Raw genomic sequence first — 17,846 nt, 5'->3', positions numbered from 1 at the left:
AGTCTTATAAAGATCAGGGAGGAAGGGAGGGAGGGAGGAGGAATGGCCAAGTCTTATAAAGATCAGGGAGGGAGGGAGGGAGGAGGAATGGCCGAGTCTTATAAAGATCAGGGAGGATGGGAGGGAGGGAGGAGGAATGGCCGAGTCTTATAAAGATCAGGGAGGAAGGGGGGGAGGGAGGAGGAATGGCCAAGTCTTATAAAGATCAGGGAGGGAGGGAGGGAGGGAGGAGGAATGGCCGAGTCTTATAAAGATCAGGGAGGAAGGGAGGGAGGGAGGAGGAATGGCCGAGTCTTATAAAGATCAGGGAGGGAGGGAGGGAGAGAGAATGACAGAGTTATAAAGATCAGGGAGGGAGGGAGGGAGGGAGGGAGGGAGGGGGAATGGCCAAGTCTTATATAGATCAGGGAGGGAGGGAGGGAGGAGGAATGGCCGAGTCTTATAAGGATCAGGGAGGGAGGGGGTGAGGAGGAATGGCCGAGTCTTATAAAGATCAGGAAGGGAGGGAGGGAGGGTGGGAGGGAGGGAGGGAGGGGGAATGGCCGAGTCTTATAAAGATCAGGGAGGAAGGGAGGGAGGGAGGAGGAATGGCCCGAGTCTTATAAAGATCAGGGAGGAAGGGAGGGAGGGAGGAGGAATGGCCGAGTCTTATAAAGATCAGGGAGGAAGGGAGGGAGGGAGGAGGAATGGCCGAGTCTTATAAAGATCAGGGAGGGAGGGAGGGAGGGAGGGAGGGAGGGAGGGAGGGAGGAGGAATGGCCGAGTCTTATAAAGATCAGGGAGGAAGGGAGGGAGGGAGGAGGAATGGCCAAGTCTTATAAAGATCAGGGAGGGAGGGAGGGAGGAGGAATGGCCGAGTCTTATAAAGATCAGGGAGGATGGGAGGGAGGGAGGAGGAATGGCCGAGTCTTATAAAGATCAGGGAGGAAGGGGGGGAGGGAGGAGTAATGGCCAAGTCTTATAAAGATCAGGGAGGGAGGGAGGGAGGGAGGAGGAATGGCCGAGTCTTATAAAGATCAGGGAGGAAGGGAGGGAGGGAGGAGGAATGGCCGAGTCTTATAAAGATCAGGGAGGGAGGGAGGGAGAGAGAATGACAGAGTTATAAAGATCAGGGAGGGAGGGAGGGAGGGAGGGAGGGAGGGAGGGAGGGAGGGAGGGAGGGAGGGAGGGAGGGAGGGGGAATGGCCAAGTCTTATATAGATCAGGGAGGGAGGGAGGGAGGAGGAATGGCCGAGTCTTATAAAGATCAGGGAGGGAGGGGGTGAGGAGGAATGGCCGAGTCTTATAAAGATCAGGGAGGGAGGGTGGGAGGGAGGGAGGGAGGGGGAATGGCCGAGTCTTATAAAGATCAGGGAGGAAGGGAGGGAGGGAGGAGGAATGGCCCGAGTCTTATAAAGATCAGGGAGGAAGGGAGGGAGGGAGGAGGAATGGCCAAGTCTTATAAAGATCAGGGAGGAAGGGAGGGAGGAGGAATGGCCGAGTCTTATAAAGATCAGGGAGGAAGGGAGGGAGGGAGGAGGAATGGCCAAGTCTTATAAAGATCAGGAGGGAGGGAGGGAGGAGGAATGGCCGAGTCTTATAAAGATCAGGGAGGATGGGAGGGAGGGAGGAGGAATGGCCAAGTCTTATAAAGATCAGGGAGGAAGGGGGGGAGGGAGGAGGAATGGCCAAGTCTTATAAAGATCAGGGAGGGAGGGAGGGAGGGAGGGAGGGAGGGGGAATGGCCGAGTCTTATAAAGATCAGGGAGGGAGGGGTGAGGAGGAATGGCCGAGTCTTATAAAGATCAGGGAGGAAGGGAGGGAGTGAGGAGGAATGGCCGAGTCTTATAAAGATCAGGGAGGAAGGGAGGGAGGGAGGAGGAATGGCCGAGTCTTATAAAGATCAGGGAGGAAGAGGGGGAGGGAGGAGGAATGGCCGAGCCTTATAAAGATCAGGGAGGAAGGGGGGAGGGAGGAGGAATGGTCGAGTCTTATAAAGATCAGGGAGGAAGGGAGGGAGGGAGGAGGAATGGCCAAGTCTTATAAAGATCAGGGAGGAAGGGAGGGAGGGAGGAGGAATGGCCAAGTCTTATAAAGATCAGGGAGGAAGGGAGGGAGGAGGAATGGCCGAGTCTTATAAAGATCAGGGAGGAAGGGAGGGAGGGAGGAGGAATGGCCAAGTCTTATAAAGATCAGGGAGGGAGGGAGGGAGGAGGAATGGCCGAGTCTTATAAAGATCAGGGAGGAAGGGAGGGAGGGAGGAGGAATGGCCGAGTCTTATAAAGATCAGGGAGGAAGGGGGGGAGGGAGGAGGAATGGCCAAGTCTTATAAAGATCAGGGAGGGAGGGAGGGAGGGAGGAGGAATGGCCGAGTCTTATAAAGATCAGGGAGGAAGGGAGGGAGGGAGGAGGAATGGCCGAGTCTTATAAAGATCAGGGAGGGAGGGAGGGAGAGAGAATGACAGAGTTATAAAGATCAGGGAGGGAGGGAGGGAGGGAGGGAGGGAGGGAGGGAGGGGGAATGGCCAAGTCTTATATAGATCAGGGAGGGAGGGAGGGAGGAGGAATGGCCGAGTCTTATAAAGATCAGGGAGGGAGGGGGTGAGGAGGAATGGCCGAGTCTTATAAAGATCAGGGAGGGAGGGAGGGAGGGAGGGAAGGTGGGAGGGAGGGAGGGAGGGGGAATGGCCGAGTCTTATAAAGATCAGGGAGGAAGGGAGGGAGGGAGGAGGAATGGCCCGAGTCTTATAAAGATCAGGGAGGAAGGGAGGGAGGGAGGAGGAATGGCCCGAGTCTTATAAAGATCAGGGAGGGAGGGAGGGAGGGTGGGAGGGAGGGAGGGAGGGGGAATGGCCGAGTCTTATAAAGATCAGGGAGGAAGGGAGGGAGGGAGGAGGAATGGCCCGAGTCTTATAAAGATCAGGGAGGAAGGGAGGGAGGGAGGAGGAATGGCCAAGTCTTATAAAGATCAGGGAGGAAGGGAGGGAGGAGGAATGGCCGAGTCTTATAAAGATCAGGGAGGAAGGGAGGGAGGGAGGAGGAATGGCCAAGTCTTATAAAGATCAGGAGGGAGGGAGGGAGGAGGAATGGCCGAGTCTTATAAAGATCAGGGAGGAAGGGAGGGAGGGAGGAGGAATGGCCCGAGTCTTATAAAGATCAGGGAGGAAGGGAGGGAGGGAGGAGGAATGGCCCGAGTCTTATAAAGATCAGGGAGGGAGGGAGGGAGGGTGGGAGGGAGGGAGGGAGGTGGAATGGCCGAGTCTTATAAAGATCAGGGAGGAAGGGAGGGAGGGAGGAGGAATGGCCCGAGTCTTATAAAGATCAGGGAGGAAGGGAGGGAGGGAGGAGGAATGGCCAAGTCTTATAAAGATCAGGGAGGAAGGGAGGGAGGAGGAATGGCCGAGTCTTATAAAGATCAGGGAGGAAGGGAGGGAGGGAGGAGGAATGGCCAAGTCTTATAAAGATCAGGAGGGAGGGAGGGAGGAGGAATGGCCGAGTCTTATAAAGATCAGGGAGGATGGGAGGGAGGGAGGAGGAATGGCCAAGTCTTATAAAGATCAGGGAGGAAGGGGGGGAGGGAGGAGGAATGGCCAAGTCTTATAAAGATCAGGGAGGGAGGGAGGGAGGGAGGGAGGGAGGGAGGGAGGGGGAATGGCCGAGTCTTATAAAGATCAGGGAGGGAGGGGTGAGGAGGAATGGCCGAGTCTTATAAAGATAAGGGAGGAAGGGAGGGAGTGAGGAGGAATGGCCGAGTCTTATAAAGATCAGGGAGGAAGGGAGGGAGGGAGGAGGAATGGCCGAGTCTTATAAAGATCAGGGAGGAAGAGGGGGAGGGAGGAGGAATGGCCGAGCCTTATAAAGATCAGGGAGGAAGGGGGGAGGGAGGAGGAATGGTCGAGTCTTATAAAGATCAGGGAGGAAGGGAGGGAGGGAGGAGGAATGGCCAAGTCTTATAAAGATCAGGGAGGAAGGGAGGGAGGGAGGAGGAATGGCCAAGTCTTATAAAGATCAGGGAGGAAGGGAGGGAGGAGGAATGGCCGAGTCTTATAAAGATCAGGGAGGAAGGGAGGGAGGGAGGAGGAATGGCCAAGTCTTATAAAGATCAGGGAGGGAGGGAGGGAGGAGGAATGGCCGAGTCTTATAAAGATCAGGGAGGAAGGGAGGGAGGGAGGAGGAATGGCCGAGTCTTATAAAGATCAGGGAGGAAGGGGGGGAGGGAGGAGGAATGGCCAAGTCTTATAAAGATCAGGGAGGGAGGGAGGGAGGGAGGAGGAATGGCCGAGTCTTATAAAGATCAGGGAGGAAGGGAGGGAGGGAGGAGGAATGGCCGAGTCTTATAAAGATCAGGGAGGGAGGGAGGGAGAGAGAATGACAGAGTTATAAAGATCAGGGAGGGAGGGAGGGAGGGAGGGAGGGAGGGAGGGAGGGAGGGGGAATGGCCAAGTCTTATATAGATCAGGGAGGGAGGGAGGGAGGAGGAATGGCCGAGTCTTATAAAGATCAGGGAGGGTGGGGGTGAGGAGGAATGGCCGAGTCTTATAAAGATCAGGGAGGGAGGGAGGGAGGGAGGGAAGGTGGGAGGGAGGGAGGGAGGGGGAATGGCCGAGTCTTATAAAGATCAGGGAGGAAGGGAGGGAGGGAGGAGGAATGGCCCGAGTCTTATAAAGATCAGGGAGGAAGGGAGGGAGGGAGGAGGAATGGCCGAGTCTTATAAAGATCAGGGAGGGAGGGAGGGAGGGAGGAGGAATGGCCGAGTCTTATAAAGATCAGGGAGGGAGGGAGGGAGGGAGGAGGAATGGCCGAGTCTTATAAAGATCAGGGAGGGAGGGAGGGAGGGAGGGAAGGAGGGAGGGATGGCCAAGTCTTATAAAGATCAGGGAGGGAGGGAGGGAGGAGGAATGGCCGAGTCTTATAAAGATCAGGGAGGAAGGGAGGGAGGGAGGAGGAATGGCCAAGTCTTATAAAGATCAGGGAGGGAGGGAGGGAGGAGGAATGGCCGAGTCTTATAAAGATCAGGGAGGAAGGGAGGGAGGGAGGAGGAATGGCCGAGTCTTATAAAGATCAGGGAGGAAGGGGGGGGGGAGGAGGAATGGCCAAGTCTTATAAAGATCAGGGAGGGAGGGAGGGAGGGAGGAGGAATGGCCGAGTCTTATAAAGATCAGGGAGGAAGGGAGGGAGGGAGGAGGAATGGCCGAGTCTTATAAAGATCAGGGAGGGAGGGAGGGAGAGAGAATGACAGAGTTATAAAGATCAGGGAGGGAGGGAGGGAGGGAGGGAGGGAGGGAGGGAGGGAGGGGGAATGGCCAAGTCTTATATAGATGAGGGAGGGAGGGAGGGAGGAGGAATGGCCGAGTCTTATAAAGATCAGGGAGGGAGGGGTTGAGGAGGAATGGCCGAGTCTTATAAAGATCAGGGAGGGAGGGAGGGAGGGAGGGAGGGAGGAGGAATGGCCGAGTCTTATAAAGATCAGGGAGGAAGGGAGGGAGTAAGGAGGAATGGCCGAGTCTTATAAAGATCAGGGAGGGAGGGAGGGAGGGAGGGAGGAGGAATGGCCGAGTCTTATAAAGATCAGGGAGGAATGAAGGGAGTGAGGAGGAATGGCCGAGTCTTATAAAGATCAGGGAGGGAGGGGGTGAGGAGGAATGGCCGAGTCTTATAAAGATCAGGGAGGGAGGGAGGGAGGAGGAATGGCCGAGTCTTATAAAGATCAGGGAGGGAGGGAGGGAGGGAGGGAGGGAGGGAGGGGGAGGGAGGGAGGGAGGGAGGGAGGGAGGGAGGGAGGGAGGGAGGGAGGGGGAATGGCCGAGTCTTATAAAGATCAGGGAGGGAGGGATGAGGAGGAATGGCCGAGTCTTATAAAGATCAGGGAGGAAGGGAGGGAGTGAGAAGGAATGGCCGAGTCTTATAAAGATCAGGGAGGAAGGGAGGGAGGGAGGAGGAATGGCCAAGTCTTATAAAGATCAGGGAGGAAGAGGGGGAGGGAGGAGGAATGGCCGAGCCTTATAAAGATCAGGGAGGAAGGGGGGAGGGAGGAGGAATGGTCGAGTCTTATAAAGATCAGGGAGGAAGGGAGGGAGGGAGGAGGAATGGCCAAGTCTTATAAAGATCAGGGAGGAAGGGAGGGAGGGAGGAAGAATGGCCAAGTCTTATAAAGATCAGGGAGGAAGGGAGGGAGGAGGAATGGCCGAGTCTTATAAAGATCAGGGAGGAAGGGAGGGAGGGAGGAGGAATGGCCAAGTCTTATAAAGATCAGGGAGGGAGGGAGGGAGGAGGAATGGCCGAGTCTTATAAAGATCAGGGAGGATGGGAGGGAGGGAGGAGGAATGGCCGAGTCTTATAAAGATCAGGGAGGAAGGGGGGGAGGGAGGAGGAATGGCCAAGTCTTATAAAGATCAGGGAGGGAGGGAGGGAGGGAGGAGGAATGGCCGAGTCTTATAAAGATCAGGGAGGAAGGGAGGGAGGGAGGAGGAATGGCCGAGTCTTATAAAGATCAGGGAGGGAGGGAGGGAGAGAGAATGACAGAGTTATAAAGATCAGGGAGGGAGGGAGGGAGGGAGGGAGGGAGGGAGGGAGGGGGAATGGCCAAGTCTTATATAGATCAGGGAGGGAGGGAGGGAGGAGGAATGGCCGAGTCTTATAAAGATCAGGGAGGGAGGGGGTGAGGAGGAATGGCCGAGTCTTATAAAGATCAGGAAGGGAGGGAGGGAGGGTGGGAGGTAGGGAGGGAGGGGGAATGGCCGAGTCTTATAAAGATCAGGGAGGAAGGGAGGGAGGGAGGAGGAATGGCCCGAGTCTTATAAAGATCAGGGAAGAAGGGAGGGAGGGAGGAGGAATGGCCGAGTCTTATAAAGATCAGGGAGGGAGGGAGGGAGGGAGGGAGGGAGGAGGAATGGCCGAGTCTTATAAAGATCAGGGAGGAAGGGAGGGAGGAGGAATGGCCGAGTCTTATAAAGATCAGGGAGGAAGGGAGGGAGGGAGGAGGAATGGCCAAGTCTTATAAAGATCAGGGAGGGAGGGAGGGAGGAGGAATGGCCGAGTCTTATAAAGATCAGGGAGGATGGGAGGGAGGGAGGAGGAATGGCCGAGTCTTATAAAGATCAGGGAGGAAGGGGGGGAGGGAGGAGGAATGGCCAAGTCTTATAAAGATCAGGGAGGGAGGGAGGGAGGGAGGAGGAATGGCCGAGTCTTATAAAGATCAGGGAGGAAGGGAGGGAGGGAGGAGGAATGGCCGAGTCTTATAAAGATCAGGGAGGGAGGGAGGGAGAGAGAATGACAGAGTTATAAAGATCAGGGAGGGAGGGAGGGAGGGAGGGAGGGAGGGAGGGGGAATGGCCAAGTCTTATATAGATCAGGGAGGGAGGGAGGGAGGAGGAATGGCCGAGTCTTATAAAGATCAGGGAGGGAGGGGGTGAGGAGGAATGGCCGAGTCTTATAAAGATCAGGGAGGGAGGGAGGGAGGGTGGGAGGGAGGGAGGGAGGGAGGGGGAATGGCCGAGTCTTATAAAGATCAGGGAGGAAGGGAGTGAGGGAGGAGGAATGGCCCGAGTCTTATAAAGATCAGGGAGGAAGGGAGGGAGGGAGGAGGAATGGCCAAGTCTTATAAAGATCAGGGAGGAAGGGAGGGAGGAGGAATGGCCGAGTCTTATAAAGATCAGGGAGGAAGGGAGGGAGGGAGGGAGGAGGAATGGCCAAGTCTTATAAAGATCAGGGAGGGAGGAGGGAGGGAGGAGGAATGGCCGAGTCTTATAAAGATCAGGGGGGATGGGAGGGAGGGAGGAGGAATGGCCAAGTCTTATAAAGATCAGGGAGGAAGGGGGGGAGGGAGGAGGAATGGCCAAGTCTTATAAAGATCAGGGAGGGAGGGAGGGAGGGAGGAGGAATGGCCGAGTCTTATAAAGATCAGGGAGGAAGGGAGGGAGGGAGGAGGAATGGCCGAGTCTTATAAAGATCAGGGAGGGAGGGAGGGAGAGAGAATGACAGAGTTATAAAGATCAGGGAGGGAGGGAGGGAGGGAGGGAGGGAGGGAGGGAGGGAGGGAGGGAGGGAGGGAGGGGGAATGGCCAAGTCTTATATAGATCAGGGAGGGAGGGAGGGAGGAGGAATGGCCGAGTCTTATAAAGATCAGGGAGGGAGGGGGTGAGGAGGAATGGCCGAGTCTTATAAAGATCAGGAAGGGAGGGAGGGAGGGGGGGAGGGAGGGAGGGAGGGGGAATGGCCGAGTCTTATAAAGATCAGGGAGGAAGGGAGTGAGGGAGGAGGAATGGCCCGAGTCTTATAAAGATCAGGGAGGAAGGGAGGGAGGGAGGAGGAATGGCCAAGTCTTATAAAGATCAGGGAGGAAGGGAGGGAGGAGGAATGGCCGAGTCTTATAAAGATCAGGGAGGAAGGGAGGGAGGGAGGGAGGAGGAATGGCCAAGTCTTATAAAGATCAGGGAGGGAGGGAGGGAGGAGGAATGGCCGAGTCTTATAAAGATCAGGGGGGATGGGAGGGAGGGAGGAGGAATGGCCAAGTCTTATAAAGATCAGGGAGGAAGGGGGGGGGGAGGAGGAATGGCCAAGTCTTATAAAGATCAGGGAGGGAGGGAGGGAGGGAGGAGGAATGGCCGAGTCTTATAAAGATCAGGGAGGAAGGGAGGGAGGGAGGAGGAATGGCCGAGTCTTATAAAGATCAGGGAGGGAGGGAGGGAGAGAGAATGACAGAGTTATAAAGATCAGGGAGGGAGGGAGGGAGGGAGGGAGGGAGGGAGGGAGGGAGGGAGGGAGGGAGGGAGGGAGGGAGGAGGAATGGCCGAGTCTTATAAAGATCAGGGAGGGTGGGAGGGAGGGAGGGAGGAGGAATGGCCGAGTCTTATAAAGATCAGGGAAGAAGGAAGGGAGGGAGGAGGAATGGCCAAGTCTTATAAAGATCAGGGGGGAGGGAGGGAGGGAGGAGGAATGGCCCAGTCATATAAAGATCAGGGAGGAAGGGAGGGAGGGAGGAGGAATGGCCGAGTCTTATAAAGATCAGGGAGGGAGGGAGGGAGGGAGGGAGGAGGAATGGCCGAGTCTTATAAAGATCAGGGAGGAAGGGAGGGAGGGAGGAGGAATGGCCGACTCTTATAAAGATTAGGGAGGGAGGGAGGGAGGGAGGAGGAATGGCCAAGTCTTATAAAGATCAGGGAGGGAGGGGGTGAGGGAGGAGGAATGGCCGAGTCTTATAAAGATAAGGGAGGGAGGGAGGAGGAATGGCCAAGTCTTATAAAGATCAGGGAGGGAGGGAGGGAGGGAGGGAGGGAGGGATGGCCAAGTCTTATAAAGATCAGGGAGGGAGGGAGGGAGGAGGAATGGCCGAATCTAATAAAGATCAGGGAGGAAGGGAGGGAGGGAGGAGGAATGGCCAAGTCTTATAAAGATCAGGGAGGGAGGGAGGGAGGAGGAATGGCCGAGTCTTATAAAGATCAGGGAGGAAGGGAGGGAGGGAGGAGGAATGGCCGAGTCTTATAAAGATCAGGGAGGAAGGGGGGGAGGGAGGAGGAATGGCCAAGTCTTATAAAGATCAGGGAGGGAGGGAGGGAGGGAGGAGGAATGGCCGAGTCTTATAAAGATCAGGGAGGAAGGGAGGGAGGGAGGAGGAATGGCCGAGTCTTATAAAGATCAGGGAGGGAGGGAGGGAGAGAGAATGACAGAGTTATAAAGATCAGGGAGGGAGGGAGGGAGGGAGGGAGGGAGGGAGGGAGGGGGAATGGCCAAGTCTTATATAGATGAGGGAGGGAGGGAGGGAGGAGGAATGGCCGAGTCTTATAAAGATCAGGGAGGGAGGGGTTGAGGAGGAATGGCCGAGTCTTATAAAGATCAGGGAGGGAGGGAGGGAGGGAGGGAGGAGGAATGGCCGAGTCTTATAAAGATCAGGGAGGAAGGGAGGGAGTAAGGAGGAATGGCCGAGTCTTATAAAGATCAGGGAGGGAGGGAGGGAGGGAGGGAGGAGGAAGGGAGGGAGGGAGGAGGAATGGCCGAGTCTTATAAAGATCAGGGAGGAAGGGGGGGAGGGAGGAGGAATGGCCAAGTCTTATAAAGATCAGGGAGGGAGGGAGGGAGGGAGGAGGAATGGCCGAGTCTTATAAAGATCAGGGAGGAAGGGAGGGAGGGAGGAGGAATGGCCGAGTCTTATAAAGATCAGGGAGGGAGGGAGGGAGAGAGAATGACAGAGTTATAAAGATCAGGGAGGGAGGGAGGGAGGGAGGGAGGGAGGGAGGGAGGGAGGGAGGGAGGGAGGGAGAGGGAATGGCCAAGTCTTATATAGATCAGGGAGGGAGGGAGGGAGGAGGAATGGCCGAGTCTTATAAAGATCAGGGAGGGAGGGGGTGAGGAGGAATGGCCGAGTCTTATAAAGATCAGGAAGGGAGGGAGGGAGGGTGGGAGGGAGGGAGGGAGGGGGAATGGCCGAGTCTTATAAAGATCAGGGAGGAAGGGAGGGAGGGAGGAGGAATGGCCGAGTCTTATAAAGATCAGGGAGGGAGGGAGGGAGGGAGGGAGGGAGGGAGGAGGAATGGCCGAGTCTTATAAAGATCAGGGAGGAAGGGAGGGAGGGAGGAGGAATGGCCAAGTCTTATAAAGATCAGGGAGGAAGGGAGGGAGGAGGAATGGCCGAGTCTTATAAAGATCAGGGAGGAAGGGAGGGAGGGAGGGAGGAGGAATGGCCAAGTCTTATAAAGATAAGGGAGGGAGGGAGGGAGGAGGAATGGCCGAGTCTTATAAAGATCAGGGAGGATGGGAGGGAGGGAGGAGGAATGGCCAAGTCTTATAAAGATCAGGGAGGAAGGGGGGGAGGGAGGAGGAATGGCCAAGTCTTATAAAGATCAGGGAGGGAGGGAGGGAGGGAGGAGGAATGGCCGAGTCTTATAAAGATCAGGGAGGAAGGGAGGGAGGGAGGAGGAATGGCCGAGTCTTATAAAGATCAGGGAGGGAGGGAGGGAGAGAGAATGACAGAGTTATAAAGATCAGGGAGGGAGGGAGGGAGGGAGGGAGGGAGGGAGGGAGGGAGGGAGGGAGGGAGGGAGGGAGGGAGGAGGAATGGCCGAGTCTTATAAAGATCAGGGAGGGTGGGAGGGAGGGAGGGAGGAGGAATGGCCGAGTCTTATAAAGATCAGGGAGGAAGGAAGGGAGGGAGGAGGAATGGCCAAGTCTTATAAAGATCAGGGGGGAGGGAGGGAGGGAGGAGGAATGGCCGAGTCTTATAAAGATCAGGGAGGAAGGGAGGGAGGGAGGAGGAATGGCCGAGTCTTATAAAGATCAGGGAGGGAGGGAGGGAGGGAGGGAGGAGGAATGGCCGAGTCTTATAAAGATCAGGGAGGAAGGGAGGGAGGGAGGAGGAATGGCCGACTCTTATAAAGATGAGGGAGGGAGGGAGGGAGGGAGGAGGAATGGCCAAGTATTATAAAGATCAGGGAGGGAGGGGGTGAGGGAGGAGGAATGGCCGAGTCTTATAAAGATCAGGGAGGAAGGGAGGGAGGGAGGAGGAATGGCCCAGTCTTATAAAGATCAGGGAGGAAGGGAGGGAGGGAGGAGGAATGGCCGAGTCTTATAAAGATCAGGGAGGAAGGGAGGGAGGGAGGAGGAATGGCCAAGTCTTATAAAGATCAGGGAGGGAGGATGGGAGGAGGAATGGCCAAGTCTTATAAAGATCAGGGAGGAAGGGAGGGAGGGAGGAGGAATGGCCAAGTCTTATAAAGATCAGGGAGGGAGGGAGGGAGGAAGAATGGCCGAGTCTTATAAAGATCAGGGAGGGAGGGAGGGAGGGAGGAGGAATGGCCGAGTCTTATAAAGATCAGGGAGGGAGGAGGAATGGCAGAGTCTTATAAAGATCAGGGAGGGAGGGGGTGAGGAGGAATGGCCGAGTCTTATAAAGATCAGGGAGGGAGGGAGGGAGGAGGAATGGCCTAGTCTTATAAAGATCAGGGAGGGAGGGAGGGAGGGAGGGAGAATGACAGAGTTATAAAGATCAGGGAGGGAGGGAGGGAGGGAGAATGACAGAGTTATAAAGATCAGGGAGGGAGGGAGGGAGGAGGAATGGCCGAGTCTTATAAAGATCAGGGAGGGAGGGAGGGAGGAGGAATCGCCGAGTCTTATAAAGATCAGGGAGGGAGGGAGGGAGGGAGGGAGGGAGAATGACAGAGTTATAAAGATCAGGGAGGGAGGGAGGGAGGGAGGGAGAATGACAGAGTTATAAAGATCAGGGAGGGAGGGAGGGAGGGAGAATGACAGAGTTATAAAGATCAGGGAGGGAGGGAGGGAGGGAGAATGACAGAGTTATAAATATCAGGGAGGGAGGGAGGGAGGGAGGGAGGGATGACAGAGTCTTTAAAAGATCAGAATGATAGAGGGATGGAGGGAGGGAGGAGGAGTGGCAGAGTCTTATAAAGATCAGATGGAGGGAGGGAAAATCAGAGGATTGAGCCTAGTGTTGCAAGGGCGTGAGAGAATGGGGGCGAGGAGGGATTCTTCACTTGTCACTGCTATATATTTGTTAATTTTCACAGTGCAATGCGACCTTTCGCAGTGCAACGCTACCTTTCACAGTGCAATGTTACCTTTCACAGTGCAATGCTACCTTTCACAGTGCAATGTTACCTTTCACAGTGCAATTTTACCTTTCATAGTGCAATGCTACCTTTCACAGTGCAATGTTGCCATTGACATGTTGATGGTTGTTTTGTATGCTTGTGACTTCATGCATGTGTTCTTGTCTGACTATTGGTTTTTTTTCTTTTCTGGGTTGACTTGGTTTCTGTTGTTGTTGTTGTTTTTGTTGTTGTTGTTTTGCTACGACGTGTTAAAGTTGATCAGGCCACTTCGTATGGTGGAAGTTTGTGCATGTTGCTACTATTGAATTGTCCCGTTGTAAGGCAACACCGTAGTGTAGTTGGAGAAGGATTTCTGTCAACACAGTTATTCTGTTGTATAGGTTGATGTTTTCCGTAAATGTGTTGCAGTGGAGGCTGCTGAGGGGAGGACGGCTCATAATAATGGCTGGAACGGAGACAATGGAATGGCATCAAACCATGTGTTTGCTGTATTTGTTGCCATTCCAGCTATTCCGCTCCAGACATTATCACAAGCCCGTCCTCCCCAATTAAGGTGCCACCAACCTCCTGTGATTTGCTGTTCTTTGCAGGGTTTTTGCACATAGTTTTGCATCGTTTTAGTTCTGTTTATCAAAAAATGTACTTGTACTTGCGTTGGATGCTGCTACTTCCCATTACAACAAGATTAAGATATGCCCGATGTTTAACCTTTCAGAAATGAGATACAAGGTAGACACATCTAAATGGATTGAAGGCTTTAGAATATGTCATTTATCACGAGGACAAAAACCTCAAGGACATTCATTCAGTTGACACAATCTATTAAAAACATGTTGTATTCAACTGCTCTTTGTCCAGGTACTGTATAGTACAGCTGTCTTATATGGATACATGTACTTTTTGTTCAACTAGATGGGGGGTAGATCGGATAGTGTTGAATAGATAACATTGAGGACATTCGTCTGTAAAGTCTAATAAAATTCAGGGCATTGAGGACACATGAGTTTGATGGATGAGTGTGCTGCTTTGGGCAAGGACAAAAGACTAAGTGACTTCACTAATTCAACCAGAAGCAATGACAGTGCAGTTAGCACGTCAGCTGTGCTGGTTCATTTCACACGAAAAGATGATTAGATAATGAATCATGCAAGGCAAGGCAACATAAAATATGCTTACACTGCACAATAGAGTATAGAGTATTCATAGGAAATCATAGTATATCAACTTAAGGTTTCTGTAAACAATTACAACAACTAATCTATCTATCAGTGGTGCCCAATCCCATCACACTACCACCCCATTGTACCGACCAACTATCTTACCACCTCTTTCAGGGACGGTCGCCATGGACCTCCAGAACCCAACGGACCCCCCAGAGGACAGCAGCAAGCTGACCCTGCCCACAGAGAACGGGTCTGGAAGCAGACGGCCCAGTATCGCCCCCGTCTTGGAGATCGCTGACTCCTCCTCCATCCTGCCCTGCGACCTGCTCAGTGACCAATCAGAGGACGAGACCAACCAATCAGACGAGGAGAGCTCGTCGGTGTCCGAGTGAGTGTCCAATCAGAGATGTCGAGGAGGGCAAAGGGAAGTTGGAAGGGCTTGGGCTGTGTTTCCGAAAGGGTGTATCAGCACTCACTGGTTTCAACGCTACAGGCCATGGCTTATGGCTGGGCTGTAGCTAGAATGATTATTTTCATTATTAACTGACAGTCAATATGATAATGTCTAGTCGGCTTTTATAACGTCTGTTCAGCTCAATGTTGAGTCACACAGCTACTCTATCCATTCCATCACCAAAGGAAAGAGAATATGTGTGGGGGGGTTAGAGTGGATCCTTTCTTTTCTTATTTTCTTATTTTCTCTCTCACACTCTATTTCTTTCTCCCTTTCTTTACATCTTTCAATGCATACCATTGAAGCCCTTAGACAACAGTTACATAAGTAATACACTGTGGTATGGCAGACTGCTGCCTGGAAGAGAGAGAGAGAGAGAGAGAGAATTTTATATTGTGTTCTGGTCATGAGCCATACAGTCATCTCTTGAAGTCCCACAGTGCCCCTGTGTGGTCATGATAAACAAGCCTTTGAGAAAAGGCTACACTCGGTCTCTATACTGTATGTAACAATCCATCAATCCTTTGTGTTAACCTTCAACATGTGTGCAATACTTTACACTGACAAATAGCTGTGTCAATGACACAATGACAAATAGATGGTGTCAATGATTGACATTGAAACATGATTCAATAGATTGCCTTGTCGCTAAAGTTTTTGGTTCATTGCCTCTTCTGAAGTCTCTCTGACTGAAAGTGTGTGTATTTGTTGTTCATTTTAATTTTTCACCTCAGTTTTGTGAAAGGATATCCTCCCAACTCGCCCTACATTGGCAGCTCGCCAACCCTGTGCCATCTCTTACCCCAGAAAGCCTCGTTCTGCTGCCTTCGTCTGGACAAGGTGAGTAGAGACAAGGATGTAATGAAGTCTATAGTTGACAAACAAACTTGGTTTTGTTCTCTCATGTAGTAATTATTAAGCCACACAGTCTTGTTCCAAAGACAGCAAACAATTTATTATATCTTATTGTGTTGAGCTGTGTTGGTTGCACCATGTCTTAACAATTGTATTGTACATTAGCTTGTAAACTTGACTGTATGAATAGAAAGTGTACGTATCTTTGAATAATAGAATACAGCAGACAAACCTAACTGTTTAGTGTTGTCACAATAGTTCATGGAATATCATATGTTTATGGACAAAAAACTTGTCTTAGACTTCACTCAGTAACATTGACAAACATTTAAATCATCATAACAAACCTGAAACATAATGACCTTTTACCTAACTTTCCATGACATCCAGGGTTGCAGGCACAACAGTTTTGAGGATGCCAAGGCCTATGGTTTTAAGAACAAGCTGATCATAGTATCTGCAGAGATGGCAGGGAACGGCCTCTATAACTTCATCGTCCCTCTGCGGGCCTACTACCGCCCCAGGAAAGAGCTCAACCCTATCGTCTTGCTATTAGACTACCCGTAAGTAGTTTCACGCACCGGACTGCACTGGGCGCAATAGCTTGAGGGTGAGGTTACCCCATAAGCAACCACATGACTGGTCTGTGCCTCTTTATAATGGTTTTAGATAACACATCATGTGTGTGTAATGCATTTAAACAGACTAAATGCATAATAACACCTATACATGTTTTCATAATGCATTACACTTGCTGATTGAGACTTGAAAAGGTATATGATGTGGTATATGACTTGGTATATGATGTGGTATATGATGTGGTATATGACTTGGTATATGTAGTGGTATAGGGCTTGGTATATGATGTGGTATATGATGTGGTATAGGACTTGGTATATGATGTGGTATAGGGATTGGTATATGATGTGGTATATGATGTGGTATAGGCCTTGGTATATGATGTGGTATATGTAGTGGTATAGGGCTTGGTATATGATGTGGTATATGACTTGGTATATGATGTGGTATAGGCTGTGGTATATGATGTGGTATAGGACTTGGTATATGATGTGGTATAGGTCTTGGTATAGGATGTGGTATATGATGTGGTATATGATGTGGTATAGGACTTGGTATATGATGTGGTATAGGACTTGGTATAGGTATTGGTATATGATGTGGTATAGGACTTGGTATAGGACTTGGTATATGACTTGGTATATGATGTGGTATAGGATTGGTATATGATGTGGTATATGACTTGGTATATGATGTGGTATATGACTTGGTATATGATGTGGTATATGACTTGGTATATGGCTTGGTATATGATGTGGTATAGAACTTGGTATAGGACTTGGTATATGATGTGGTAGATGACTTTGTATATGATGTGGTATAGGACTTGGTATAGGACTTGGTATATGATGTGGTATATGATGTGGTTTATGATGTGGTATATGACTTGGTATATGCTGTGGTATATGACGTGGTATATGATGTGGTATATGATGTGGTATATGACTTGGTATATGATGTGGTATATGATGTGGTATAGGACTTGGTATATGATGTGGTTTATGATGTGGTATATGATGTGGTATAGGACTTGGTATAGGACTTGGTATATGACTTGGTATATGATGTGGTATATGATGTGGTATAGGACTTTGTATAGGACTTGGTATAGGACTTGGTATAGGGCTTGGTATAGGACTTGGTATATGATGTGGTATAGGCCTTGGTATATGACTTGGTATATGATGTGGTATAGGATATGGTATTGGACTTGGTATATGATGTGGTATAGGATATGGTATAGGATGTGGTATATGACTTGGTATATGATGTGGTATAGGACTTGGTATATGATGTGGTATAGGATATGGTGTAGGACTTGGTATATGATGTGGTATATGATGTGGTATAGGGTTGGTATATGATGTGGTATATGATGTGGTATAGGAATTGGTATATGACTTGGTATATGATGTGGTATATGACCTGGTATATGATGTGGTATATGACTTGGTATAGGGCTTGGTATATGATGTGGTATATGATGTGGTATATGATGTGGTGTATGACTTGGTATATGATGTGGTATAGGTCTTGGTATATGATGTGGTATATGATGTGGTATAGGGATTGGTATAGGTATTGGTATAGGACTTGGTATATGATGTGGTATATGTCTTGGTATATGATGTGGTATAGGACTTGGTATATGATGTGGTATATGATATGGTATAGGACTTGGTATATGACTTGGTATATGATTTGGTATAGGACTTGGTATAGGATGTGGTATATGATGTGGTATAGGATATGGTATAGGACTTGGTATATTACTTGGTATATGATGTGGTATATGATGTGGTATAGGACTTGGTATATGATGTGGTATAGGACTTGGTATATGATGTGGTATAGGCCTTGGTATATGATGTGGTATATGATGTGGTATAGGACTTGGTATATTATGTGGTATATTATGTGGTATATGATGTGGTATATGGCTTGGTATATGATGTGGTATATGATGTGGTATAGGGCTTGGTATATGACTTGGTATATGATGTGGTATAGGATATGGTATATGACTTGGTATATGACTTGGTATAAGTTGTGGTATAGGATGTGGTATAGGGCTTGGTATATGATGTGGTATAGGATATGGTATATGACTTGGTATAAGTTGTGGTATAGGATGTGGTATAGGTCTTGGTATATGACTTGGTATATGATGTGGTATATTCATTGTTATAGGACTTGGTATAGTACTTAAATGCATTACACTCAGATGGTTATTGTAATATAAAGTTTTGCCAAGAT

At 50.9% G+C, this 17,846-nt stretch overlaps 1 protein-coding gene across 1 annotated transcript in view; it reads left to right on the top strand.

Annotated features, from left to right (window-relative positions):
- LOC139398813 (potassium channel subfamily T member 1-like) overlaps window positions 1–17,846 on the top strand; it is a gene marked incomplete at both ends in the record, with an annotated part of 47,448 nt that overhangs the window by 17,130 nt on the left and 12,472 nt on the right. Inside the window, 3 exons of the mRNA XM_071144591.1 lie at window positions 13,874–14,090; window positions 14,891–14,996; window positions 15,402–15,574. Coding sequence (XP_071000692.1) covers window positions 13,874–14,090; window positions 14,891–14,996; window positions 15,402–15,574 — 496 coding nt within the window. The remainder of the gene's footprint in view (window positions 1–13,873; window positions 14,091–14,890; window positions 14,997–15,401; window positions 15,575–17,846) is intronic.

This window comes from Oncorhynchus clarkii, unplaced genomic scaffold, assembly GCF_045791955.1.
Source record: "Oncorhynchus clarkii lewisi isolate Uvic-CL-2024 unplaced genomic scaffold, UVic_Ocla_1.0 unplaced_contig_11786_pilon_pilon, whole genome shotgun sequence".
Lineage (NCBI taxonomy): Eukaryota > Metazoa > Chordata > Actinopteri > Salmoniformes > Salmonidae > Oncorhynchus > Oncorhynchus clarkii.
The sequence above is the reverse complement of the archived record's forward strand: the minus strand, read 5'-3'. Positions and strand labels throughout refer to the sequence as shown.